Source organism: Ursus maritimus, unplaced genomic scaffold (assembly GCF_017311325.1).
Source record: "Ursus maritimus isolate PB19 unplaced genomic scaffold, ASM1731132v1 scaffold_12, whole genome shotgun sequence".
Taxonomy (NCBI): Eukaryota; Metazoa; Chordata; class Mammalia; order Carnivora; family Ursidae; genus Ursus; species Ursus maritimus.
This window is the reverse complement of record NW_024423564.1, coordinates 1,522,999-1,549,086: the sequence shown is the minus strand read 5'-3', so window position 1 is coordinate 1,549,086 and position 26,088 is coordinate 1,522,999. Positions and strand designations below refer to the sequence as shown.

The 26,088-nt window shown below is 53.4% G+C and overlaps 2 protein-coding genes across 3 annotated transcripts; both read right to left on the bottom strand.

Moving 5' to 3' along the window:
• Positions 1-4,897: 4,897 nt before the first annotated feature.
• On the bottom strand, positions 4,898-6,052 carry C2CD4D (C2 calcium dependent domain containing 4D). Its single transcript, XM_040626614.1, has one exon. The coding sequence runs from the start codon at positions 5,939-5,941 to the stop codon at positions 4,898-4,900; it is 1,044 nt and encodes a 347-aa protein (XP_040482548.1). The 5' UTR covers positions 5,942-6,052.
• Positions 6,053-15,744: 9,692 nt separating this feature from the next.
• Positions 15,745-23,931, bottom strand: THEM5 (thioesterase superfamily member 5). 2 transcript variants are annotated; one of them, XM_008695639.2, is made up of 6 exons: positions 23,454-23,931; positions 21,913-22,114; positions 20,498-20,636; positions 16,662-16,772; positions 16,239-16,363; positions 15,745-15,921 (listed from the first exon to the last, which is right to left on the bottom strand). In XM_008695639.2, the coding sequence occupies exons 1-6, from the start codon at positions 23,574-23,576 to the stop codon at positions 15,878-15,880; spliced, it is 744 nt and encodes a 247-aa protein (XP_008693861.2). In that variant the 5' UTR covers positions 23,577-23,931; the 3' UTR covers positions 15,745-15,877. The 2 variants fall into 2 exon arrangements, with proteins under 2 accessions (XP_008693861.2, XP_040482671.1); XM_040626737.1 differs by having other exon boundaries at positions 15,745-16,363.
• Between the last annotated feature and the right edge of the window lie 2,157 nt (positions 23,932-26,088).

Sequence of the window (26,088 nt, the reverse complement as noted above, 5' to 3'; positions counted from 1 at the left end):
ACAAGAACGGGGAGATGGGGAAGGGAGGGCTTCTTTGGGGGGGGTTGTGCTGCTTCTCCAGGATGAGGTCAGACTCATCCCACGGTTCCTCCGTTTCTTGAGGCCTCTGCCTGCTTAGCCCCTGCACCTCGCCGCCCTTCCCTAGAATTCCCTGGCTTGCCGATGCCTCCGTATTTTCCTGGTCTGTCAGGGGCTCACTGCAGGGCTGGAGGAGCGTGTGGGGGCAGAGGAGCATCAGGATAGGAGGGGCCAGGAGAGGCCACACTGCACTAGTTGGAGGAAGCAGAGCCCCCAGACTCGGTGGGCTTCAGGGCACAGTGAGACCGGTGCAGGTCCTGGAGGCCACTTCTCCCGCACAGCCTCGGTCCAGAGTTTGATTAGCTGGGCCTGGCTCTCCTGGTTACCCAACAGGCTGGCTGGCCAGGGGCCAAGATGCAGCGGGGCGGCTCCCTGGCACCTCCTCCTGCTCTCACTCCCAGCTGGTAAACAGCAGAGCGGGAGCCAGCCACGCCACAGCACGTGGCACCTGGCATGGAGAGGGCAGGCAGCTGTCCCTTCCCTCCCCCGCCCTCCCATCTCGCCATCCTCCACTGCTGCCCCACCCTGGAGCTTCACGCTCTGCTACCGTCAACACCTCCATTCCTGGGTAACTCCTGGTGTCTCCCAATGGCTGCAGCTCGAGGAACAAAGGTTAGAAGTAGAGAAGGACTTCCCAACTTCCTAGGATGCTGGGCAAGGGGATAGGGAGTGAGGAAGAGTGGAGTGGCCACTTTTGGGGAACTTCCTGTGCCAAAATTCCGACGGTGTGTATCTGTGCCATACCCTTTTGGTAAAGGCATGGCCCATGCATCTATGTGGCCCACATCGATCTATCTCTCTGTGGCCCACACGTCTCTGCACGGAACATGATGCTGGTCTGTTTTGGGTCTCTCCCTCTCGGGCAGGCTTGGATGAAAAGGCAATGCTCTCCAAAGCACCACCCCACCTAGTGCCCTCTGGCAGACAAGTAGAGCCAGCCAGAGGCAGAGGGATAGGGGTGCAGGGGAGGACTGGGGTCCTGTTGTACTGCTCTCCCCTTTCCAGCCCCATGATTGGCTTTGCTTGCACTCTCTCTGTGTCTCTCCCTGCCCGCCCTCCCTGTCTATGGCTCCATTTTCTGTGCCTCTCTTCATCTGTGACTCTGGGTCTCCCAGGGCCCTTTCTGACCTCTCGGTTGTGGGCACCATGCCAGGCGGTCCGGCCACCCCCGATACAACAGGTATGGCTGCCTCTCCCAGCCACACCACTCGTGCCACTGTGCAGGGTGGGGAGGAAGTGACTGGGGGTTTGGAAGACTGGGTCCTGACCTCTAGGCCTAAGCAAGTCACATGCCTCCTGGACATTCTTGGGTCTCTACCCCTTCCCTGTCCTAAGCATGGATGCCTGGGGTTCTTCCTCCCTCGGGCAAGAAGGTACTGTGATCATTCTTTTGGAAGTCCCCCCTCATGCCTAATCTTCCTCCCTCCTGCTCCAATCACAGACCCTTTTCCGGAGGAATCAGTCCTTTCAAAGTGGGGCAGTGGTTTGTTTTTGTTTTTTTTTCCTCCTCAAATTCATTCTTACAATTCTTATGCAAGGAAGAGGCTGATAGGGATCAGAAAATCATTTCACCCCCACGTGCCCAAGTTCCCTTATCAGACTGGGGAATCTCAAAGCAGGGGACAAGCAGCCTGGAGGGGGCAGAGGGTGGTGGTGGTGGCTTGGAACTCTGGAGCAGTCACCGACTTGTTTTCCCTTCCTCCCCACCCTGTAAACCACAGAAACCACTTAAAGCTCAGTGCAAGCCTGCCCTTCCAGGGAGGGCTTGGGGGTGTGAAGGTGGAAAGTATGTGGGGCCTGGGCAGCCTGCAGGCCCCATATACCCCAGCCCCATCCTTCAAGGGTCACCCCCTCTGGGAAGTCCAATTCAAGTCCAGTTCAACGATGAGGACCACTTTTCTTGGGTCTTTTCTAGGCAGTCCATGCCTGGGGAAGCCTCGACCCAGGGAGGGGCTATAGCTCCTCCCTCAACCATTAGGGAAAAGTGCAACCCAGGCTCTACAAACATCTGTGGAGCCCGTGGCCTCCACCCCTCCCCCTTCGTGTCACAAAGGCCACCGTGGGTGGAGGGAACACTGGGAGTTTGACCCCAGCTCCTGGCCCTGAACTTTCCATGGTGACCCTGCCTGTTCCACTCATCTGTCAATTAATGTCTGTGGTCACTTGGGCCTGGACACAGCAAGGAGTGCTGTGAGGCAGGGGCTGTCATTTTTGGAGCCACAAGACTTAGATAAGAACACAGCCTGCGATTTATTAGTCTTCAATTACCACATGGGTAAAAAGGGGATGATAGCAACTGTCCTGTGAACAGGCTTTGAGGCCCCCCGCTGTGTGCACACAGGAGGGGTTCTTAGTCCCTTATTTGTCCCAGGGCACGTTTCTGTGGCTTTAGTTAACTAGCAAGTTCCTCTGGGGACACTGGCCTCCAGCACAGGGGGACAGCTCACAGCTGTGGCCTGAGTGAGCTGCTCTTTTAGTCCCCACCTCACAGCCCCCTCGGAGCAGCAGGGTAGGGTGGGGCATCTGGGGGAGCCAGGGTCCTAAACCTTCTTTGCAGCTGGGCCATTCCCAGGCATTTTTACTTAACCTCTCTGATCTCTCTCAGTAGAATAACAATACCTAACTTACTGCGTGGTTGTGATGATTACTGGGATAACACAGGTAAGCTACAGGACCTGGTCCAAAGTACTATGGTTAAAAAAAAGATGTTTTGGCCCATGCCTACCTCTTTCCATTTCTTTTTTTTTTTTTTAAAGATTTTATTTATTTATTCGACAGAGATAGAGACAGCCAGCGAGAGAGGGAACACAGGCAGGGGGAGTGGGAGAGGAAGAAGCAGGCTCATAGCGGAGGAGCCTGATGTGGGGCTCGATCCCAGAACGCTGGGATCACGCCCTGAGCCTAAGGCAGGCGCTTAAGCGCTGTGCCACCCAGGCGCCCCTCTTTCCATTTCTATAGTCGTCCCTTCTCTTTATTTGACTCCCCTTTCCTAGGCCCCTTCCTGCTTTCTTTTTCTCCATAACATATTACCAAGTAACTTTTTTTTTTACATTTTACTTCTTCATTTTGTAACTTGTCTGATCCCCTATGTCTGTTTCCACCACTGGCACCTCAGTGGGGCCTCCCTACCTTGTGTTGCAGGAAAGCATGAATGAAAGTTGGATGGCCTCTACATTTCTTTCCAGGCACTTTCAAGGGGGCATCACATCCAGGTGCTCACCAAAGGTTGTGATGGGGGGATTTGGGGCTGAAGTAGGACAGTGTTAAGGACAGAGCTAGACCCATGGGTGATTTCACAGACTGAAAAATGGGAGAGCTGTCATTCTAGGGAAGGAGAAGACCCCTTTCAGAGTGACCTGGGTGGGAGGTGGCAGCTGGCGCTTAGAGATATTATAGCGAGGGGATTAAAAGCCCGGACTCTGGAGCCAGACCCTCCGGGTTCGAATCCTAGCCCTGGTCCTCACTATAGGAGTAAAGCCCAAGGTCACATTGGCTAACGATAGTACTTAGCCCTCCCGGGAGTCGCTGGGAAGAAGCAATGAGTTAACAAGTCGTTGAACAGTTCTTGCTGGGTGATAATCCTGTAGGTGTTAGCTCTTATTATTGTTTGGTCAATGCTACCACCTGGTGGACAGCTGGAGCAAGCGTTCCCTGGCCTTGGGCGGGGGCTGCTGGCGGGGGTACCTCACCGGGGAGGGAGCCGGCGGCGTAGCGATCTGACGGCAAGTACGTGTGTGTTGTGTTAGCATCACACAGGCGGAGGTTTATCAGGATCCCGCAGGTCCGTCCCTGGTTCAAGGCACCAAGGAAACTGAGAACGGGCCCCAGGCGAAGGGGGAAAGAAACTGGATTGGCCCAGTGCCGTCCTCCTCCTCTCCCACCCTCCCCCCTTTCTTCCTTTAAGCCTGGCTTGAGCCAACCAGGAACCAGCTCCAGGGAAGGTGGAGAGAGAGGGAGAGAGAGAGAGAGAGAGAGAGAGAAGAAGGTCACTGCTGACGTCAGGGACATTCAGGTAGGAGGTAAACACAATCTGACCTACATTTATCCATCTCCTTCCCCACCCTCCCCCGACTCACTGCGGTAGCCTTTTCCCGGCATCTTTGAGAGGAGCTTTCACACTCAGGTAGGACGCCCTCCCCATCTCAATCCTTGGAACGTTTTATCTCCACCATTCTCTCCTCCAAGTGCTTCTCAGACTCTTGGCTGCAGCTTCGCCCCCTAGGGTGACACAGGCATAGGCAAGAGAGAGGACACCTAACTCAGCACCGTGTGCTGACATATCCTGACTCACTCTCAAGACACAGAAATGTCATCTCTCCTCAGGACAGATGAGGAGATAGATGAGGGGGGACTGCTGATTTCCCCTGTGCAGCCCCAAGGAGCCCCCTGGGGGAAGGTGGCTGGTGTTGGTTTCCGGCACAGAGGTTTTTTCTGGAGCGACTCAGTGATGGGAGGGCCCCTGAAGGGGTGGAGGCCTTTTTGGACAGGGCCCTAGGACCTACCCAGCCCAGACCTATTTACCTAGCTTCAGCGTCTCTGGGGGATGGAGCCCAGGATTGCTGATGTCTGATTATTCTAACGCTCACTCAAGTTTGAGAACCACCACTTGCCGTCTGCTCCAGCTCAGTGCGAATGAGCTTCTTCCATCCCTGGTACAGCACAGGCAGAAGGAAGAGAGCAGGCTGCAGTTCTGCGCGTAGGGTGCCAACGAGGGGAAAGGACATTTTATTAGCAAAAATAAATACAGGCTGGGCAGATGAAAAGAATGAATACTGCAGACCTAGGGGAGACCTCTTTGAGCAAGAGACAGTCTCTCAGTCTACAGGCTGAGATGGGCAGGCGCCAGGGAGGTCCCCGGACCTAATCCCCCACCCAAGGGGGGCAGGAGGGCAATGAGGGGCGTCTCACACTCCCCCAGCAGCACGTCTCTGCGGAAGCCTGCGCCCCTGTCCAGCACCTTGGCCCTCAGACTGCGGGCGGCCAGGTCTGGCGGGCCCAGCCCGTCGAAGAAGAAGTCCTCGTTGAAGATGGGGTTGGCGCTGCATCTGACCACGCGGCTCCTCTGGCCCCGTGGCCGGACGCGCGGCCGCAGCCTCAGCACCACGCAGCAGCCGCCGCCGCCGCTCCCGGGGCCGGGCCGCGAGCGCGGCAGGCCCTCGGCGCTCACCAGGCGCAGGCGCAGCCGCCCGGGCCCGGCCTGGTACTCGGCGGAGAGGCGCAGCTGGCCGCCGCAGGGCCCGAGGCGCAGCACGCTCTCCTTGGTCGGCCTCAGCTGGCAGCACAGGAAGTCCAGGTGGAAGAGCGGCGGCCCCGGCGGCCCGGCGCGGCGCTGCGCGTGCGGGCTGCCGTCGGCCGAGCTCGCCTCCTCCGGGGACAGCGAGTGCGGCCGGGGCCGGCCGGGGCCTGGCCGCGGCGAGCCGAAGGGCGACGACTCGGGGGACGAGGCCGTGTCGCTGTCGGGGGCCCGGCAGAGGCGCAGGTCCGGGGCGGAGACGTGCAGCCGGGCGTGCGCTGGGGAAAGCCCCCCGGCGGCGGCGGCGGCGACGGGCGGCGGATGGAACAGGGACTCCCGCCGGCGCGTGTGCGGGCTCTCGGGCAGGAAGGCCCAGCCTTCGCGGCCTGCCAGGTGCGGCAGCGAACAGGCCGCGGGGAGGCTGCGCCCGGCCGGGGGCTCGGCGCCGCTGGCGTCCGGGAGCCGAGGCGGGATGCAGAACTGCGGGATGCTATCGGGAGTGAGCACGTTGGGACAGGCGCGCGCGGGCGGGCCCGGGGCTCGGCGCTTAGGGAGCAGGCTGGACGGCGCCCAGCGGGGCCTGGACTCCGGGGGCCCCAGCCTGTAGCCGGCTTTCTCCAAAAGCCACATGCAGTGGGGTGGGGGTGGGGAAAGTCCGAATTCCGTGAGATCTAGAGGGTGCAGAGTCAGCGTTCCCGGTGGAGGCCTGCGGAGGAGAGAAGAGGGCCGGAGGTGGGTGATAGGTTGGTCCACCACAGCGCACTTCGCCCCGCACTTCGCCCCCGGCGCACGGGCCCCCGTCGGAGCAGGAAAAACAAGGGGCGGTGCAGCCTGGGGGCCTGGGGAGAAATGGAGGGCACTGGACAGTCACATTTTCAGAGGCAGGCCTTAGACCTCCGAGATCTCAGACTCTGCCATTAGTGCTAAAGATGCCCATCACTGAGGAGTTCAAAGTCCCCACACACTCATTAGAACTCTAGGCTACTGTTAGAAGGGAGGAGCGTTCTCAGGGTATCAGAAGGTCTATAGTCACAAACACGGACACAGATTCCGAACCGTGCTGGTACACCCTGCTCCCCCGAAGAGACACGGAGGCCCAAGGCCGACTTATCCCCTTCTCTCTCGCCCATCCCGAACTCAGACTCTCCTGCAGGTCTCCTCTGGTGCCTCTCGGGCTGCCTTGAGCAAGCCTCTCCAGACTGAGCCATCCTCCGGCCCTAGCCCCACCTGCCTCCTCTTGCTCCTCCCTCTCCTCTCTGAGAGGCTCCAGGCCAGAAGCAGACTTGCTGCACACCACCCGGGGCCGGTCCAAGGAGACGCACCTCTGGGGGTCACAGACTGCCCTCCTCCCCAAGCCCTGGTTGTCCTGCTCCAGCCTCCCAGCCCCACCGCATCCTGAGTCTGCGGGGCGGGACCGGCCTTTGGGCCGCCACTCCCACTCTCCACTACTCTCCCTAGGAAACCACTGAGCACAAAGGCGGTATTGATTCTCAGCCACCCCCAGAGCCGGCTCCCAGAGGCTCTGCCGCCACTCGCTCACCACACGCGGGGCCCCACCCGCGGGACCGCGAAGTTCCGACCGTCTGCCTGGGAGTCCGAGCCCGTGGCCCTCTCGGTCAGATGCCCGGAGTGCAGGCCTCACCTGTGGGCTGTGGCTGGTTCCTGGCCTCTGGCTGGCAGGTGTTCAGAGCCCGGAGGGGAGCAGCTTCCTCTCCAGCCTGCTCCCCCAGCCCAGTCCTTCTGGGAGGAGCTGGCAGGGGCCTCCGTTGCCTACGTACGACCTCTTTTCCTGGATAAACAGAGCTCTGTCTCCACGGTCATCAGCCCGGCCTTCTTAACTCCTTCCTCCAGGTTTCTAGCAGCAAGCCAGTCCCGGTTCCAGCCTCCTCTGCTGGCCCCCTAGGAGGGCTGCAGGGAAGAAGGAAGTCGTCAGTGGGCAGTGGCCTCCATCCATCTGTGCTGCACAGGCCCCACTGTAGCCCTGGTAGGTGAAACCAATAGCCATGGTCACACAAACTGCATGTTCTGCCCTCCTTGCTGGACTCCTGCTTTGGCCCCCATTGGCCAGTTCTGGAGCCATCACAATAGCTCTCAGACACAGTGACTTGCAGTGACTAGTTCTCTGAACTACACTGGCTCAAGGAAAAGTGACCAGGATCCAGATTTCTGGACATAAAGACTGAGGACAGAGCTGCTTCTATCCGTGGGTCAAGCTCCAGCTAGCCTGTGCTCCTTGTCTTTGGCAGAAGGCTGTGAAACTGTAACATGGAGGGTACCTCTCCTCCCTTCCCCTCCCCTGCAGGCAGATCCTAGGAAGCACAGGCCACCGCTGGCAAGATGAGACCCTCAACTGCGCCCCCGGCCCTCAATCTCTCAAAGGCATCAGGCTCATTTCCTCCTTAGGATCTTTGCATAGGCCGTTTCCTCTCCTAGGAGGACTCCCCCCTTTCATCCTTCAGATCTGGTGGCCCTCACTGACAGTCTCCCATCTAAATTAGGGGCTTCCGTTGTATACTTTCACAGCACCCCATACTTTTCCTTTCTGGCATTGGTCACAGGTTTGTTTTTTTTTCTCTGTGATTTTTGTATGTGATTATTTAATGTCTTTTTTTTTTTAAAGATTTTATTTATTTATTCGACAAAGAGAGACAGCCAGCGAGAGAGGGAACACAAGCAGGGGGAGTGGGAGAGGAAGAAGCAGGCTCATAGCGGAGGAGCCTGATGTGGGACTCGATCCCATAACACCGGGATCACGCCCTGAGCTGAAGGCAGACGATTAACCGCTGTGCCACCCAGGCGCCCCTATTTAATGTCTTTTTAGACTGTAAGCATCATGAAGACAGTGCTTAGCACAAGACAGGTGCTCAATCAAGATTTGTTGAATGAGTTAATGACATGAAGCAAAATTATGCCTCAGTCAATTTATTCATTCATTCACTGTGCTGGGTGCTGGGGATGCGCAGAACGGGGAGCAGGCTAAGGGGGGAGACAGACAGTGAACATGCGAACGACAGCAAGATGCAGGAAACAAGATGGTTATTTTGACATCTGCTACTTGAGAGTTTTGGAAGAGCATGTGTTTCTTTTGTGGAGCTCCCTGGTGACCTCAAGCCCTCCAGGCTCATGCGCTGACGCAGCGCAGCCCTGGGGAGTGTGGTCTGTGTGGAGTGCTGCAGCCAAGAACTCAAGGCTTTGGCATCAGTCAGATGGGTTTACCAGCTGTGTGATCTCTGGCACATAACTTAGTCTCTCTGGGGTTCACCTTTCCCATCTGGAAGAGGGAGAAAAACATACCTGACTCTCAGAGTTGGTCTGAGGATTAAGTGAGATAACATATGGGCATCAGTTCAGCTCACTTCCGCTAAAAGCACAAGAGAACAGAAACCCCAACTCAATCTGACTTGACAACAAGACATTTTTGGCTTCTATAGTAAGAAGTCCAGAGTAGGGTAGAGCGGTGCCTGGGTGGCTCAGTCATTAAGCATCTGCCTTCGGCTCAGGTCATGATCTCAGGGTCCTGGGATCGAGCCCGGCATCGGGCTCCCTGCTCAGCGGGAAGCCTGCTTCTCCCTCTCCCACTCCGCCTGCTTGTGTTCCCTCTCTTGCTGTATCTCTCTCTGTCAAATAAATAAAATCTTAAAAAAAAAAAGAAGTAGGGTAGAATTCAGGGAAGTTTGATTCTGTGGCTTCGTTCATTCATTGAGTTGCAGACTGTCCACAATGTGCCAAGCGCTGTGCTGGACTGGAGGCTATAGCAGTGAGAAAACAGATACACCTCCTAGGCAGGTGAAGTTGATACTTCAGCAGAGGAAGAAAGATAACAGACACAAAAAAAATTAGTAAAAAAAGGTACCGTTTATGAGAAGGAAAGCAGTGTTGGGAAGAAAATAAAGTAGGGAAGGATCATAGAGGAGCGCTCAGTTTTAAATGGGGTGGTCAGCGATGGCCACCTTGAGAAGGAAACATTTCAGTAATGACTTGGAGAGAGGAAGGTTTCCTGAGGGAAAACATTCTAGGCAGAAGGAATCATCAATGAGTGGCTCTCAGGCATAAGCATGCCTGGAGTGTTCAAGGAGGCAAACTGGTCCGCACAGCTGGAACAGAGGGAGTGAAGGGGAGATGGAATCAGAGGCGTAACAGGGCCAGATGCTGTAGGGACTTGTAGCCACTGTGACAGTTTTAGCTTTTACTTGAGCTGAGGAGTGATATGACTTGCCATGTATTAAAAGGGTTGCTCTGGTGACTATGTTGAGAACAAAATGAAGGGGATAAGGGCATAAATAGAGAAACCAGATAGACTATTGAAATAATCTTTGCACAAGATGATTGGGGCATAGATCAGGGTTGTAGTAGCCAGTTTCTAGATCTGTTCTGAAGATCAAGTCAATAAATGGATCCTCTCCGTCTAAAGAGAAAGAATGATCCAAGGTTTTTGGCCTGAGCAACTGGAAGAATGGAGTTACTGTTTGCTGAGAAGAGGAAAGATTAGGAGCTCAGTTTTGGATCTATGAAGTTTTACTTGCCTGCCAGACATCTAAATGGAGACATTGAGTAAGCGGTTGCATATATGAACCTGGAGCTCAGAGGAAAGGTCCAGACTGGAAATGTAAGTGTGGGCACAAGAGAAATGAAGATGGACTTTAAAGTCAAGAGCCTTGATGAAGTATGGGTAGAAAAGAGTAAGGATCCTGGGCTCCAGGCTCAAGAGGGAGAAGCAGACTCCCCGAGGAGCAGGGAGCCTGATGAGGGGCTCGATCCCAGGACCCTCAGATCATGACCTGAGCTGAAGGCAGACACTTAACTGACTGAGCCACCCAGGCACTGGGCATGCCAACAGTCAGAGGGGAGAGGAGGAGAACCAGCTGTGCCAGATGCCGTGGCAAGATCCAGTAAGGTGAGGACTGAGAATTGATCATTGGATTTAGCAATGCAAAGCCATCAGTGACTCTGCCAAGAGCAGTTTCGGTGCAGTAGTGGAAGCAAAGCTTGGTGGAAGTGGGCTGCAGAAAGATTAGGGGAAAGAGACAAAAAACAAAACAAAACAAAACAAAATACCTCTCTTGAAGAATTTGCTGAAAGAGCAGGGGGAAGTGGGGCAGTGGCCAAGGTGGGAAGTGGAATCAAGAGAGAAATTTTTATTTTTTTATTTTTTTAAAGATTTTATTTATTTATTTATTTATCAGAAAGAACACAAACAGGGGGAGAGGCAGGCAGAGGGAGAAGCAGGCTCCCCACTGAGCAAGGAGCTGGATGCAGGATTCGATCCCAGGACCCTGGGATCATGACCTGAGCCGAAGGCAGACACTAAACTGACTAAGCCACCCAGGTGCCCCAAGAAATTTTTTTAAAATGTATTCATTTGTGAGAGAGAGAGAGAGAGAGAATGAGCAGGAGGAGGGTCAGAGGGAGAGGGAGAAGCAGACTCCCTGCTATGCAGGGAGCCTGATGTGAGACTCAATCCCAGGACCCCGGGATCATGACCTGAGCTAAAGGCAGACGCTTAACCAACTGAGCCACCCAGGTGCCCCAAGAGAGAAAAAAATTTTTTTAAAAGATTTTATTTATTTATTTGACAGAGAGAGAGACAGCCAGTGAGAGAGGGAACACAGGCAGGGGGAGTGGGAGAGGAAGAAGCAGGCTTCCCACGGAGGAACCTGATGTGGGGCTCGATCCCAGGACGCTGGGATCACGCCCTGAGCTGAAGGCAGATGCCCAACAACTGAGCCACCCAGGCGCCCCAAGAGAGAAAAATTTAGATCACAGAAATAATGATATGTTTGTATGCTGATGGGAAAGATTTCACAGAAAGGGGAGAATTGGTAATGTAGAAGAGACAAAAGAGGATTAATGCAGCATTTTTCCGGAGTAGACACAAAGAATAGGTGTTGGACATGGTAAATCAGTCTGGGGGTTGTCCTTTGCCTACTGTGTGGACAGTTCACCCAGTTATTGGAGGGAAGGTAGAATAACTGAGTAGAGGTAGAGGGTGGAGGAGTGGGTGGTGGGGACTTGTTCCCTCTGAGTGCTTCTAATTGCTCAGGAAGCAGGATGCAAGGTTACCAGCTGAGAGGGATAGTGGTTGGAGGAGGAGGTGACTCTAGGGTTTGAGTAGACAGGACCAGGAAAGGAACAGTCACCCAGGAGGACAGGGGAGTGAATGCTCTAGGGAAGCGCAAGGTGGCTACTGGGCAGTATTGCAGGCTTGCCTCTAGGATAGCAGCCATGACTTTATGCTGAGACCAAACAGCTTGCTTGGGAGATTTTTCTCCAGCTGTGTTCATTTGTACAGATGTAGGGGGAAAATGGGCCGAGATTTGGTTTAGGACTGTGCTCAGTCGCTGACAGTTCACTTTCTGGCTCCCTCTCTTTCCATTTCCTTCTCTTGGTGGATAAAATCAAGGGCACATACAAGAGCGCGCACCACCTGGGTCGCACGGCGGTGGGACTGAGAACTGAGTATAGATAATCCACAGCCTGGCTGCGTCAGTCAGGGTCTGGTGCGGAAAACAGCTCCTCCTGGGCAGTTCCACAGAAGGAGTTTGACACAGGAAACTTGTTACAAGGTGTTGAAAGAGCCGATGGGTTGGTGAAATGGTCTAGCAGGATCAGGAAGCGTGGAGACACAGCCACGATTTGAGTTGCCTTTCAAAGCAAAGAGAAGGGGAGAACTACCCTAACTTCTTGCTACTTCCCACCTTCCAATCTGTCACCTGAGCCTGTCAAGGACAGTGACAAAGGAACCTGGGAAATGTAGGTTGTGGTCAGTGGCCCTGCACAATCTAAGGAGAGTGTGGGAGCAATAGGGATCTGAGAACCATCAATCAAATGACTGGCACACGGAGTAACCACAAGTTGACTTAATGAGAACAAGAAATCAGACCTGGAAGGAACTTAGACGTCACTCACCCGTCCTTTCATTTTGATAGAGCAGGGAACAGACCCAGAAAGCAATGATGTGCCAAACAGTAGCAGACTTGAGGCTAGAAGCCAGATCTTCTATGTCAAAGAGCATCGTTTGTTCTCTTGAACCCTAGAGGTCTTTGGATTGGAGCAGAACTGCTCCCTCCAGTGAGGCCCAGAGTGCTGCCTGCTCACCTCTTCCAGCACCATCACTGCCACTCCTGCAGACCTTCACATGTGACCCAGGGCCCTGATTGCCTTCTTCCTGCTGGTGCCATTGTAGAGGGACACCTGGAGGACTGGGCATTACAGAAGTCACCTGGGTTCAAGCCTGATGAAGAGGCAGGCAAGGGACAGGACTTTCCTCCGAGTAGGCAGGCAACTGCTACAAGGCTCCCTGGGCTTTTGGGTCTGCTGAGCTGTCTGTCCCGTGGCCTTGAGCATGACCTCAGGTAGCGTAAGTTGCTACAGTGCCCATTGCGGGCGGGCACTGGCAGGTGATGGGGTTGGTGATATACTGTGTCTTATGGCTCTGGCTCCTTACCCAAGACCTTTGACAAATGACCTAGCTCTGTAGTTTCAGGAAGGCCTTGGAGCCCTTTCTTTTGGAGCTCGTATGAGCTATCAGTATCTCCTGCTTTCTCGAACTGGTTGTTCTTAAAATTGCATTATTCACTCTTTGGTTCTCTTGGCACTTGACTCAGGCACCTGGAGAAAACCTATCCTCTGCTTTTTTTTTTTTTAGATTGATTTATTTATTTGACAGAGAGAGAGACAGTGAGCGCACAAGCAGGGGGAGCAGGAGAGGGAGAAGCAGGCTCCCCGCTGAGCAGGGAGCCCAATGTGGGACTCGATCCCAGGACTCTGGGATCATGACCTGAGCCGAAGGCAGACACTTAACTGACTGAGCCACCCAGGCGCCCTATCCTCTCCTTTAAGCAGAATAAGCTGCCACATTTGCCTGGATTCCAGTCCATCTACCTTTACAGTAGTTGCATTCCAGATGAATTGTTTTTTAAGTGTGGAGGCAGCAACTCCCCTTTTCTGCCTAGAAAGCTGTCATACTTGACCTCCTGGAGAAGAGAAGCATTTAGAAGTCTAGAGAAGTGTTCCAGCAGGTGATGACTTTATTTCCCTTACCGATATCCCTGCCTGCCCTCCTGGCCTTATCCAGTGAAGCCTGACATTCCCAGCCCTACTATGGGGTCTTGCCTGAGAGCGTCCCACCTCTGTAGATTTCCACCCTGTGCCTGTTTCTGTTAGAAGTGCCAGGATGGGGGCCCCAGCTCCCGGAACCTCAGCCTAGGCCTGAACTTGAATTCTTCACTTTCTAGGATAAGGGTTTGGATATAGACTCTTCCTTCCTCTGCCCACCCTCCTCTCAAACGGAGACAGTGGTTGCCAGCTAGTCACCAAACCCTTTTCCCTTTCTTCCCCAACATAGAGTTAGACCGCATTTTCCAACCAACCTCCTTTTGTTGTTTAGTGGGGTCTTGTGACTAAGATCTGGTCAATGGAAATGCTTTGAGGCTTGGTCCCCAAACACCTCCTCCCTCGTGATTCTCTCCTCTCTCATCTGGCAACTGGATGCCAACATCCAGGATGATTTGGGAAGTCATGTGGTAAAGACGGCAGAGGCGTTGTCAGCCAGATTTCTGGTTGAGTCCAAGACACCAACAACTGGGCTTTATGTCCGCTCTATTTAAAATATGGGTTATACTTCGGAGATGTAAGGGTTACCTGTCTCGGTATCTGGCTTTACCACACCTAATAATAAAATCCTCTGTGATGTGCCCCTTGGAGTTCCCGTTCTTTGGTAAAACCTCTCAGGTCCTTGAGCTCTTCCTGGGCATTGCCGGCACCCACTCCGTTTTGATGGCAGCCCGCCTGGCCCTGAGGAGCTGCTCAGTTTCCCACTTCTCTGCAGGCTTAGAGGCGGCTCTGGCGGCTCCAGGATGACAACTGCCTCCTCCAGTCGGTATTCTTCTCCTTCATGTCAGATCCTCCTTAAAAATGGGCCAGCGCACATGTTCTTTTTTCTCCTTTACCACTGTTTCCTTGCCTGACTTACCGGCCGCTGTCCTGCAGTCTTGCCAGCTGGCTCATGCCTTCCCCTCACCCCACGTCGGCGCACTCCAGACCCCCGTTCTCCACCGGCAGCCGGGCCTTCTGCGTGCCTCGGCCCATGTGTACCTGACCCCCACGGTGGCCTATCGCAATCAACACCCTTCTTCCAGACCTCTCTCCCCACTGAGAGCCTTGCCTCCTATTTCACCGAGGGTGCTGAAGTCCTCTGGCCTGAGCGCCCTCAGCCTCCCGTCCCACTGTGCGCTCGCCCTTCCACGCCTGCCGCGTTCGCTGTCAGAGTCACCGGCGCTGTCCCCACGCGTGCTTCTGATCCGTCTCTAAGACCAGAGAGCTGTTCTGTGGGATGACAGCTCTCTCCCTCCTAGAGTTTCAGCCTCTCTCCGCTGGCTCCTTCCAAAGCAATTTATAAATATAGTCAACCCTCTTTCCTTAAATAACATCATCAATAAAAACAACATTCCTAGAAAGAATCATCTAGATTCACTTTGTCATTCCCAACCATTTTTTTCATTCACCATAATCTGGATTTTGCTCCTACCTGGCAAAGAAGACCCTTGCCTTCCTCATCGCCGAAGGCAAAGGCCTGCTTTTAGTCCTCCTCTGTCTTGCCCTCTCTTTAGCATTTGACACAGCTGACCTCTCCCTCTTCCACATAGTCATTCCTGTCCTATCCTCGGTCTCTAGTGGCTTTTTGTCCTTTGCCCCAACTTTAAGCCTTAGTGTGACTGGCAGTTCTATCTTTGGCTCTATCCCTATCGTTCGTTTTTTCCCCTTCCCCTCCTTTCACTCTGTATACTTCATTCCCGTGGTTCCACGTCCGTTTTTCTATTGATGACTCACAGACCGAGTCAGTGGGTCATCAGTCTCGAGCTCCAGACCACAAGTCCAAGTTCCTGCTGGTGCTCGCCATGTGACTCAAGTACCACGGCCTTCAAGCTCAATGGGTGGGAAACTCAGCTCAGTATCCACCCCCACCTCAAAACTGCTCCTCTGCACTCCAGGTAATGCCACCTGCAATTCCTAGGCCGGAAACTTGGCATCACCCTGGAAGACTCTTCACAAATCCACGACATATATTTAGGGGCAGAGTCCCACACTCTTGTTTGTGACGTGTTCCATCTCTTTCATCTTCAACATGTCAGGCCCTTACTATGTCTAGCTGGGGCCGTGCAGGGGTCTCCTAACCAGGGTCCCCACCTCCAGGCTTGCTGACCCTCCCTTTACTGTCACCAGTGTCATTTTTCTAAAAAACAAAACTTTATGTCACATGCCACCCCCCATCAGGCTACACCCTTTAAAGTCTTTCCTCACTGTGTGCTTGGCTCCTCACCCAGGGCCTGGCACCTGCAGCTGCTCAGGTCTCCTGGTGCTGAATGGGAAAGGGAGTGTGTGGGATGTGCTGGCAGGATTCTGACTTCCTGCTCCAGAAGGTCTGAACATGAGAATGAGGCCAGGAATCTGTTTATTCAGAGGAAAGCACCCTCTGCTTTACCTCACCAGTCACTTCCTGGGGACCCCTCCTTGCTCTGTAGTGGGTCCCAAATAGGCAGAGCAGGCCGCAGGAAGGCATAGTGACTGTTACTGGGGTGATTCGTTTTCCAGCTGCAGCTGAAGGAAAACACCTGCAGGAGAAGGGCACACTGAGTGGCAGGAGCGAGGGCAGAGACGGCAGGAGCTGGATGGGGGGCTCTGAGCACTTGCATCCCATTACCTGGTGCCTGATCCTGTCCTGGGGGAACAGGTCGGGCCACTTATACCTAGAAAACAATCCTAGGCAGGTTCTCCTTCATCGGAGTCCACAGCAGGTGCCCAACCCCACTCTAAGAGGCTGGATCCCTGCTTGGGACTGCATCCTCTGCATTCTTCCTTCCATTTGTCCTGTGGGTGATGGTGGCAGGACAGAGTCTGGGGCTGGGGCTGAGGCTGAGAACCTCTTTACCTGAGCACTTGGCATAGACTGTCTGCTGGTCCCTGCTCTGGGCGATGCAGGACATGTAAACCTTCTGGTCCTCGATCTTCTCCACGTCAACGTTCAGTACAGCCAGCGAGCCCACAGGGATCAAGCTGGAAGAGGAGGTGGTTTAGCCCATCCCTCATCTGACTCCCTGGCCACCATCCCTTCAGCCCTCTGTTTCCCCAGCCTTCTCTTCGTCCCATTCTGCCTCGACGCTCAGGGCGCATTTGCACATTTCCAGAGTCTGACGGCAGAGGCTGTGCTCTGGCCGGGACTAGAGGGACAGCTGTGCAGTGGCTGGGGAAGGCGAACGGCAGACAGGGCTCCCGCACCCAACCACTGAGCATGGCCTCTCTTCAGTGGTAAAAGGGAATGACTCTGGCCAATACCCCAAGGATGCATACTTACTGTTTGAACCTGATGCTGAGGCTTACTGTGAGCAGTCCCTGTCCAGCCAGGTAAGCAGTTTTAGAGAAGGTCTCGTCCATCATGGCAGCCAGGGACCCTCCGTGTGCAAACCTGGGGGTGGGGCAGGAGCTAGGCCTGGGCTGCAAGCCTCCCTGCCACCCACCCTGGTCCTGACCTGGAACCGCCCTGCCTCTGCCTTTCTCCGGGTGAGGAAAGGAAACAGAGCAGGATGCCCGCTGATCAGACTGGCCCGAGTCACTTCAGCTTTTCTCCCACGTGGCTTCAGCAGCGCAAGCACTCCCTGACATAATTGTTTTATTTCACCAGGAAAATGTGTTTTGTTTTTTTCTGATAAAGTTACTGGAAAAACATTTTTTTTCTGGTTCATCACCTAATTGCTGGCAGCAAATGCCATCATGGGGAAAGGTGCGCTCATACAGGGATGGCAAAGCCCCTGTGCTTCTCAGCTTGGGCTCTGAGGCATGGCCTTGGGTCAGCTCCCACCCTACCCATCACTACAGCTGGTGCCGAGCCCACGTTTTCAAGGCAGGTAAATGTGAACCGTAACTTATGCCCTCTATAGTGCCAACAGGATGGCCTCCTGGGCGGTGCTGCCTGCAGAAAGCCCAGGGCCCCCTTCGGCGGGATGCTGCAAACACCTGCTTTACTTAGAGCGAGAGAAGGTCATAAACTGACCTTCACGCCAAAGCCACTTCGCTGTTGGTTAGGCTGGGGAAAATAGATGGGTGCCCAGATCTAGACCACAGAGAACATGAAACAGATTCAATGTTCTGACCTTCACAAGCATGATTCTCCATGGACCAGGCCAGCTGCCCTGCTGTGCCCGCGTGGATTACCCTCCTGTTCCCACCACCAGGAGGGGAAAGAGCTGGGGGCCATGGAACCACACTCCCCTGGTTTGACTCCATGCTCCTCTCACTGCCTGTTCGATCTTGATCAAGTTGCTAGGTTGTTGAGCTGCTAAGTTGCTAAGCTTTTCTGAGCCTAAGTTTTTCCACTATAAATTGTGAATAAAAATAATTCCTATTTCATCAGATTACATGGGGTAATGTTTACAAAACCCCCTACTTACACATTGCTTGAAAGAGGGAAAAAGAAGTTGGTGCCAAAGAACCCCAAACCTGCTCTTCCCTTGTTATCCTCCTTGGCCAGACAGGGGTCCCATTGGCAAGCATGTGGATTTTGCAGGACAGCTCTTAGCCAGCCAGCAGCCTATCCCTCTTCATTGCCTACGGGCTGGGTGGATACTTGTGACAAGATAGAAAATATACATTGGTCTCTGCCCTGGATTCAGCACAGCGCTGTTGAAACCCTCGTAACTTCCTGGATGATGGAAGTGTCTTGTTCTACTGAGGTCACTCTGGGCGGGCTCCTGGATGGCTCCTGGATGGGGACTGGTCCCCAGAAAGACCAAGCCATGATTAGAAGCTTCTAGAAAAGGGAGAAGGGCTGGAAATGGAGTATACGATGGATCATGCTGGCATGAGGAAGCCTCCATAAAATCCTAGTGGCATGGAGTTCAGAGAGCTTCCAGGCTGGCAAACACAGGCACAGTGGGAGGGTGATGCACTCTGACCCCACAGGGACAGAAGCTCCTGCGCGCCTGCTTGGGACACTCCCAGACCTCGCCTTACGTGTGTCTTCATCTGGCTGTTCTCCTATATCCTTTATCATATCCTTTAATAAACTGCTAAATGTAAGTGTTTCCCTGAGTTCTGGAAGCCTCTCTAGCAAAGTAATTGAACATGAGGAGGGGGTTGTGAGAACCACTGATTTGTAACTGTAGGGGCCAAGGCAAGCTGCCCTAAGATGGGCCACTTTGGCATGAATACTATTTTGAGTTGAAGGCAATCGAGACCCTGTGGGGTCAAGAGAAACTTTTGCCCCTCCCTTCACTACATAGAAGAATTTAAATTGGGGGTCTTTCCCAGAATAAATGTTATTACCAGAGACAAACTTTACCTGAGTGACTGACCCATCTATATGGCAGGGCAAGCATCTAATTACCAAGCATCTGCTCTTCCTTTTATTGCCCCGTGAAGTGCAGTCCTTCCCTTCGAAGTCCCAAACCCCTGCCCCCTGCTCCTTAGTTCAAGATGACATATAGTCTTCATTTTGCCTGTCTTCAGAATTTCCATGTCCGTGTGGATTTCCTGTATGTACACTACTAAACTTGATTTTCTCCTGTTAATCTGTCACATGTCAATTTGATTCCTAGTCCAGCTGGAAGGAACCTTGAAGGGGACAGGAAATTCTTGCTTCCCGACACAGCCAAGTCAGACAGAAGTTGTGGGAACCTGAGGACCTGCTACTTGCTATTGGAGTCTGAAGTGGGGGCAGTCTTGTGGGCTGAGCCCTTACCCTGAGGGATTGGATGCTGTCTCCAGGCAGATGGTGTCAGAATGGAGTTAAATTGTAGGACAGCCAGTGGGTGTCACAGAATTGCCTGGGAAAACCTACACCCATTTGGTGATGAGAAGTATCAGAAGTAAAGTGTCCGATGTGAGTAATCAAGGAGACACACAGGAGAGAAAAACATAGTAGGCAAGAACTGTTTTTTCTCCCTGCACAGTAGACAGACTGAACTGGGTATTTCTTTCTATTCAGTATTAATCTCTTCTCTGAACCCCTCAACCACTGGCTTCAGTGTTGGATGGTCCTCCTCTAACTCTCCTGTTCAAAACAAAACAAAAATCAGCTACACTTCACCCCCCATCCTTGCCTTCTGGGGTTTTCCTCTTCAGAATGAAGGGCATTCCTGACCTGTGTAGGCTCTGACCTAGTCCTCCAGTGTCTGATTCATCAGTTGGAAAATCAGTGTCCTCATGGAAGATGCCTTTGGGATGGCCAAAGTGACCAAAGGCTGCAGTCTGAATCCATGACCTGCGGAGGTGCTGACATCTATCAAGATCTCTGAATTTAACTGCAGCTGAGTCCCTCCCAGGCCTTGGGACCCTAAAGCTGCTCCCCATCCTTCTTTCTCCCTTGTAGGAACTCTGGCACCACCAATTGCCTTCAGTGACTGTCTAAAGAAGGAACAGGGATGGAGGAGAAGACAGACAACCATGGATTTGGTGGCTCAGTGGCCTTTGGCAAGAGGCTCAAGGCCAGCTTGATTTCCCTTGTGAAATTTGCCTAGTGTGAGTTCCTTCCTGGGCCCATCCCAAGTTTGAAGGCAGCAGAGTATAATGGAGAGCCAATGGATTGGAGTCCCAGATCCTGGGTTCGAAACCCGACCTGATTTGGTTTTGTGTGCTAGCTTTCCCCTCTGTGCCTCCGTTTGCCCCTGGGCAGAACATGAAGTCTGGAGAGATGGTGTCTGATAGCTATATTGTGCCATATGATTTGTGAGTACATACATATAGTCCCATATTTCGTATCTTTCAGTCATTCTGGGAGCTGGATATTGTTGCCCCAGGTTTCAGATAAGAAGGCTGAAGGCCAGAGGTTAAACTGCTTGCTTAGGGTTCCAAGGCCAGCAAGGCACAGCAGGACTGAAAGCCTGGCTCCAGATCTTGTCCTCTTCCAAGTTCACAACACCTTTCTCAAAGTGGCCTCTAAAACCACCTTCTTACTGGAAAAACCTCAGACCTCCATAAGGAGGCTCTCCTTATCTGCACAACGGGGATTGGGCCAGATGACCCAGAAGGTCCCTCCAGGCCTGGTGTTGAGACAGGAGCCCAGTGCCCACCACCCCCACCCAGCTCCTTAGGGAGAGGTACAGACTCTGAGGCCTGGTGTGTGGCTCATCCATCAGCTGAGCCGAGCCCAAGAAGCAGCCGAGGACATCCACCCAGGCCCTGCCTGTGGCTTACCCTGGGGCCCCCTCCAGGTAGGGGCCAGGTTGGAAAAGACAGATGGACTTCTTCTTGGATGGGTGGAAAAAAATGACATACTCGTAGCCTTGTCCTTCCACTTGGATGCACCTGGTGAAGATGCGCCAGTCCCTTTCGTCTACGGAGAGATGGGCAGTGTTGCAGCTGGAGAAGGGCATGCGTGAGTGCATGGGGCCAGTCGGGATGCAGGGCCAGTCATTCAGCATGAGGGGTGGAGCCCTGCCTCAGGCACAGGGTCCAGGAGGGAACCGGAGGACACCCAGGCTCTGCCCTCAGGCAGTGTTCAATCTGAGAGCGGAGACACAGCCCTCTCCTCAGGGAGCCCCCAGTCTGGTGGGAGAAACACTCAGGAAGTTCCCTGGCTGAGGGGCAGAGATAGGCTCATGGCCAGATCAAAACTTCGACAGAACTTAAACGGTGGAAATAAAAAATGTAACATGTAATTCACGTATAATTCAAAATAAAAACAGTACTAAACAGTAAAATCGGGACGCCTGGCTGGCTCAGGTGGCACAGCATGCGCCTCCGGTCTTGAGGCGGTGGTGAGTCTGCACCCCATGCTGGCTGTGGAGATTACTTAAGAATAAAAGCTTTTAAAAAGGCCACAGTAAAATAAGTGCAGAAAAGTCCACCAAAGTTCTGATTTTCCCCCCAAGACAACTACTACAACAACTACATCCTTTTTTGATGGATACCAAATACTTTGAAAAAAAAATATTTTGGTGACCCTGCTTTGTGGCATAAACGCAAAGGTCATCTGCCTGCTGTACCACCCATTCATCAGTGGGCAGGAAAACCACACATATGAATGAGAGAGACAAGAAAACAGGGACGTGTGTGAGCCATGGGCATGTGCACACACACACACGCATCCACACACACGAGGAGAGTGGAGGTGGAAAGTTCTACCCATCTGATCTGGTGGGTGTTTGGGGAGACTGGCTATGGACCCAGTAGAGCAGGGATGGTGTGCCGAGGCCTGCGGTGGGGGAGGCAGGCCCCAGGGCCTTCACTGGGTGGAGAGGAGGACTTGGGAGAAGGCTTGACAGTATGGGAAGAACACCCCGTGAGAAGGCAGAAGGGGGGGGGGGGCTGAGGGGCTGTGCTCAGGGGGTGGCTCTTGGCTGGGAGCAAAGGCCAACACTGGGTTGTGTTCTCTTGGATGGGAGGAGGGGGACCAGAGATCAGAATTCTTTTCCCTTCTCCTCTCCCGGCCTGGGGCTGCAGCATCAGAGGCAGGTCAGACACAGAAAGAACTTTCCGCTGAGAACTGGAAGGGAGCTTGCGGATCTCCTTCCCGAGGCCATGAGAGTCAGCACAGAAGGGGACTGGCTGAACTCACCTGGGGGATGGGGAGCACATGTGCCCATAGGCCCTTCCAGGCCAGGCCTTACCTGAGGGCACTGCTAACCCCAATGGGAGCTTCAGCCCCTGGATGTGGTCTCTGTTGGACTTGAAAGAGGGCAGTTTGACCCAGCCATCAGTCTTGGTCTTCTCCTGCAATTCATGGTACAGGCTCAGCATGTCTGGACACCAGCTGGCATTGGGAAGCGCATAATCCTTCAAACCTGTCTTCTCCAGACAGAATCTTGAGACCTGTGCAGGAAAAATCAGGGAGATTAAACAGCTTCCTGGGGGACGGGGGCTGCTGCTTGGGCTGTGGAACCTCTAGGTGGTTTGCTCCTGGGTTCTTGGCTCCTCAAGCCCTTCCACCAGTGTTGACTTAGAGGAAGCAGCCCGTTTTCCTTGCAGACGGTTAGGGGACACCTGTGGGTGACTGGCAAGAGGACGCTAAAGTGCAAAGGAAGGAAAAAAAAGGAACCGGGGCTGACAAGTAGAGGCATACTGCTCTGTGGTGTGCCTTACAACTGTCCTGTTTAAAAACCTGTGAGCTGTTCTTTGAGGCTAAGAACTGCTAGTCTAAGCCCCACTGTACAGATGGGGAAACTGAGGAAATATGGCCAAGGCTGCCAAGCTTGTGAATGTGAGAACTGATGGTCAGACTAGAGCCTGTCCTGAGACACTGTCTACCCAGTCATTGAGGGCCATTGTTACCACCCCCTTACCTCAGGGGCTATTCCAGCTCTGTCTACAGCTGTGGGTCTGCCCAGGCAAGGTGATCTTTTGAAACATGTTCTGGGTGCCCGAAGAAGTGTGATATTATCTTTGGGAAAAGTGAGCCCTCTGTGGCATCACACACTCACGGATCAGTCACAACTGTGGGCAGAAGGCTGGCTGCTCGCCAAATCGCACACAGGGTCCTCCATCTAGCCATGTCCCAGTGGTCTGAGTTCCACAGGAGGAAAGTGACTCATTGGTGGCCACACAAGATTCAGACCAGGATGCAAGTGTCCTGGTGGTCTTGGTTTTAGATCTGGGCTTCTTGGTCTTCCTCCCTCCCTCCCTTCTTTCCTCTCTTTCTCTTCTTTTCTTTCTTTTTTCTTTCTTTCTTTCTTTCTCTTTCTTTTTCTTTCCTTCCTTCCTTCCTCCTTTCTTCCCTCTTCTCTTTCTTGCTTCCTCTCTTTCTCTCTCCCTCCCTCCTCTTTCTTTCCCTTCCTTCCTTCCTTCCTTCCTTCCTTCCTTCCTTCCTTCCTTCCTTCCTTCCCTTTCTCCCTCCCTTCTTGCCTTCCTTCTTCCCTCACTTCCCTCATTTTTCTTCCTTTCTCCCTTCCTATCTTTAGGCCCAACATGGGGCTCGAACTCACAACCCTGAAATCCAGAGTCACCTGAACAACCAGCTAAGCCAGCCAGGGGTCCCTTGATCTGGGCTACTTGATATCCCAAGAGCACCTTCCCTTTGCCAAATCCAGTAGCTCCCCAACACACTGCCCACTTGCCCCAGCCATCATCTGGGAAGAGGAAATTTGGGGTACTCCTTATGCCCTAGGACCCCAAGAGAAGGGCGCCTACCTGGCCGAGCTGGGAACTTACTCACCAGGGAGTCCGTGGAGGATCCGAATGTTGAAGTGAGGATGAGTCTGGGTAGGACCTGGGGGACACCAGGAAGGACTCTGTGCTGGCTAAGTCTTCCCGCCACCTGGAAGCCTCTCCTTAACATGGCTGAGCTCTGAGGTTGGGCTGGTAGGACTGCTGGCAGACTCTTGAGAAGGCAGCAAAGTGGGTGAGCACTTGGTGCTGCCGGTGCAGTACGAGCCTCTCTCCCTTTCTGTCACATGGCTTTCCGCAGCAGTCTGCCTCTGCAGGTGACAATTAGGCAAGGCTGGGCTGGTTCGACACAACACCCACAGATGTTTGGGGCCTTTAGCTGGTCCCAAGCCCCACCCCGCGCTTGGGGAGGAGCAGATGTGCTTGGGTATGAACGCCTAACAGGACTGGCCTGAGTCCAGAAAGAAACTTTTGTTAAAGAGAAAAAAAGTGGGGGGCGCCTGGGTGGCACAGCGGTTAAACGTCTGCCTTCGGCTCAGGGCGTGATCCCGGCGTTCTGGGATCCAGCCCCACATCAGGCTCCTCTGCTGGGAGCCTGCTTCTTCCTCTCCCACTCCCGCTGCTTGTGTTCCCTCTCTCACTGGCTGTCTCTATGTCTGTCAGATAAATAAATAAAATCTTTAAAAAAAAAAAAAGAGAAAAAAGTGTATAAGGAAGTAGCATACGGTACATGGGGAGTTGGACAGCGGCCCTGGAGTGTTTGGGAGGCAATCCAAGAAGACTCCCAGAAAATTCCCAGAAAGGTCAGGGAGGTCTGTCTCTTGGTTGGAGAGTGTTGGGGGAGCGTGTGTGTCTGTTGGTGGAGACTTGCGGCGCGTGCTCTGCAGCAAGACCCCATCAGACCTCTGGTATGGTCCTGGCACCCAGAAAACCGATTCACGGCCCCTGGCCAGAGCTTCCTTTATCCCAGACAAGGGGTCACACAGAGGGGCCTCCACCTGCTGGCCCCTGGAGGGGATACCGGTGAGAAGGAGAAGGTCTTAGAGGCAGAGACGGCGAATCATTTGGGAGCAGGCAGCTTAGCAAAGGTGCTTTGGGAACCCCAGGGAGGGGGATGAGTGCTGGGGGCAAGATGCGGAGCTGGGCAGTGGAGGCCCTGTCCCTGGCAAGCCTGGAGGAGAGGCCGCTTTCAGTGGAAAGTGGGGAGGGATGTTCAGCCAGTGTCTGCAAGGTTGTGCGCATTTTTGGTGGTGGTATTTCTTCCATTGAGTTAAAACTGCCAGTTTTCAACTAGAAGTCCTAGTTTTTAATTCACTGGAGAAAAGCATGCTCTGAAGGTCAGGATCATGCAAAGGTTGAATTATGATGATGATGGTGGTGATGGTGGTGGTGGTAGTAATTTTGGCAGTTTCTGGAAAATCAGAACTTATTTAAGAGGGAAGTTTACAGGTTTTGTTCCACTTTCTGTATTTGGCTGCCCCGGAAGACTGGAGTATAGCTATTTTCCTCATGTCCTGTGACGATTTGAGTGAAATTTCTTCCAGGACAGGGAAACCAGGTTTTTGATTGATTCAGTCTCTGGATCTAGCCAAAAGGATTTGAATTAGTTGGTAACATTTTAAAAAGCAGGGAGTTCCAGACAAAGCAGGTGAAGGCTGTCCAGATAAGTAGGGCGAGCTGGCAGCGGCGGCCGGCTGGGGTCGTGCAGCAGGCCCTCCGGCTCGCCCCAGGCCTCCTCCGGTACATCCGCCTGTTCCTTGCAGTCTCCATATGTGATACTTGATGGAAAAGGTGGGACTCGAGGAGGAGACGGGAGAGAAAAGAGGAACCACAGAAAGGGCTGTAGAGGGATCTGAGGAACCCGGAGTAGGGAGGAGGAGGGGCTCCATAGGGGCCTGATCCCAGGAAGGTTGCAGTTGCTGTCCGGATTCCAAGAAGAATCAGTAGCTGAGCCTGAGAAAGGAAGTCCTCGTTTCATTGCCCAAGAGCCCTGTGGGGGCTGGGTTATCACCCTTGCACAGCCCGACTTCCCTTGCAGATTGTATACCCCAGTGGGATCAGCATCTCTTATTGCCTGACTAGAAGACGAATACTCTCTGTGAAATAACAGAAAATATATATATTGGTCTCTGACCCTGGTTTCTTTTTTTTTTAATAATTTTTTTATTACTGATTTTGTTATTATTTTTTTTATCAGCCAGAGTTTCCCGTATCTGCACCCCAGGCTTCACCCTGAATGGCCAGTACCTGAAGGCGGGGCCCAAGCCCTGCCTAGACACTCGCCTTCTTCACCACGCTAATCTGTAGGGCTGGACCTATGACCAAGGACACACTAATCGAACTATGAACTATGAGGCTTCTACCCCAAGAGGTAACTGTGGCCACTCTCTTCTGAGGCCTGGATCTCCCTACCCTAAGGTTCAGGCTCCATTGGGGTTCACCCATACCCATCTCTTCTTACCCGACCACTCAAAGTAATTTTGTCTTGCGTGAGACCAGTTGGGAGCACTGGAGTGCAGGGAGGAGAGGGAAAGGGCCAGACGGGCTACCAGCTTCTAGTCTCCTTTGCACTGAGGGCCAGACGATCACCATGAGAGGAGGGCCATGGGAGGCTGAGAACTCACTGCTCAAGAAGACATGGACACTCCTGCCCTGCTGTGTATAGATGGAAGATATTTATATAT

Bases quoted from the DNA above. Each gene is read 5' to 3' on its own strand.
- C2CD4D (XM_040626614.1), bottom strand. From the start codon at position 5,941: ATGTGGCTTTTGGAGAAAGCCGGCTACAGGCTGGGGCCCCCGGAGTCC.
- THEM5 (XM_040626737.1), bottom strand. From the start codon at position 23,576: ATGTTAAGGAGAGGCTTCCAGGTGGCGGGAAGACTTAGCCAGCACAGA. The intron at 22,115-23,453 runs GTGAGTAAGTTC...TTTCCTGCACAG, and splicing joins GATCCTCCACGGACTCCCTG to GTCTCAAGATTCTGTCTGGA. The intron at 16,364-16,661 runs GTAAGTATGCAT...CTCCTCTTCCAG, and splicing joins CTCAGCATCAGGTTCAAACA to CTTGATCCCTGTGGGCTCGC.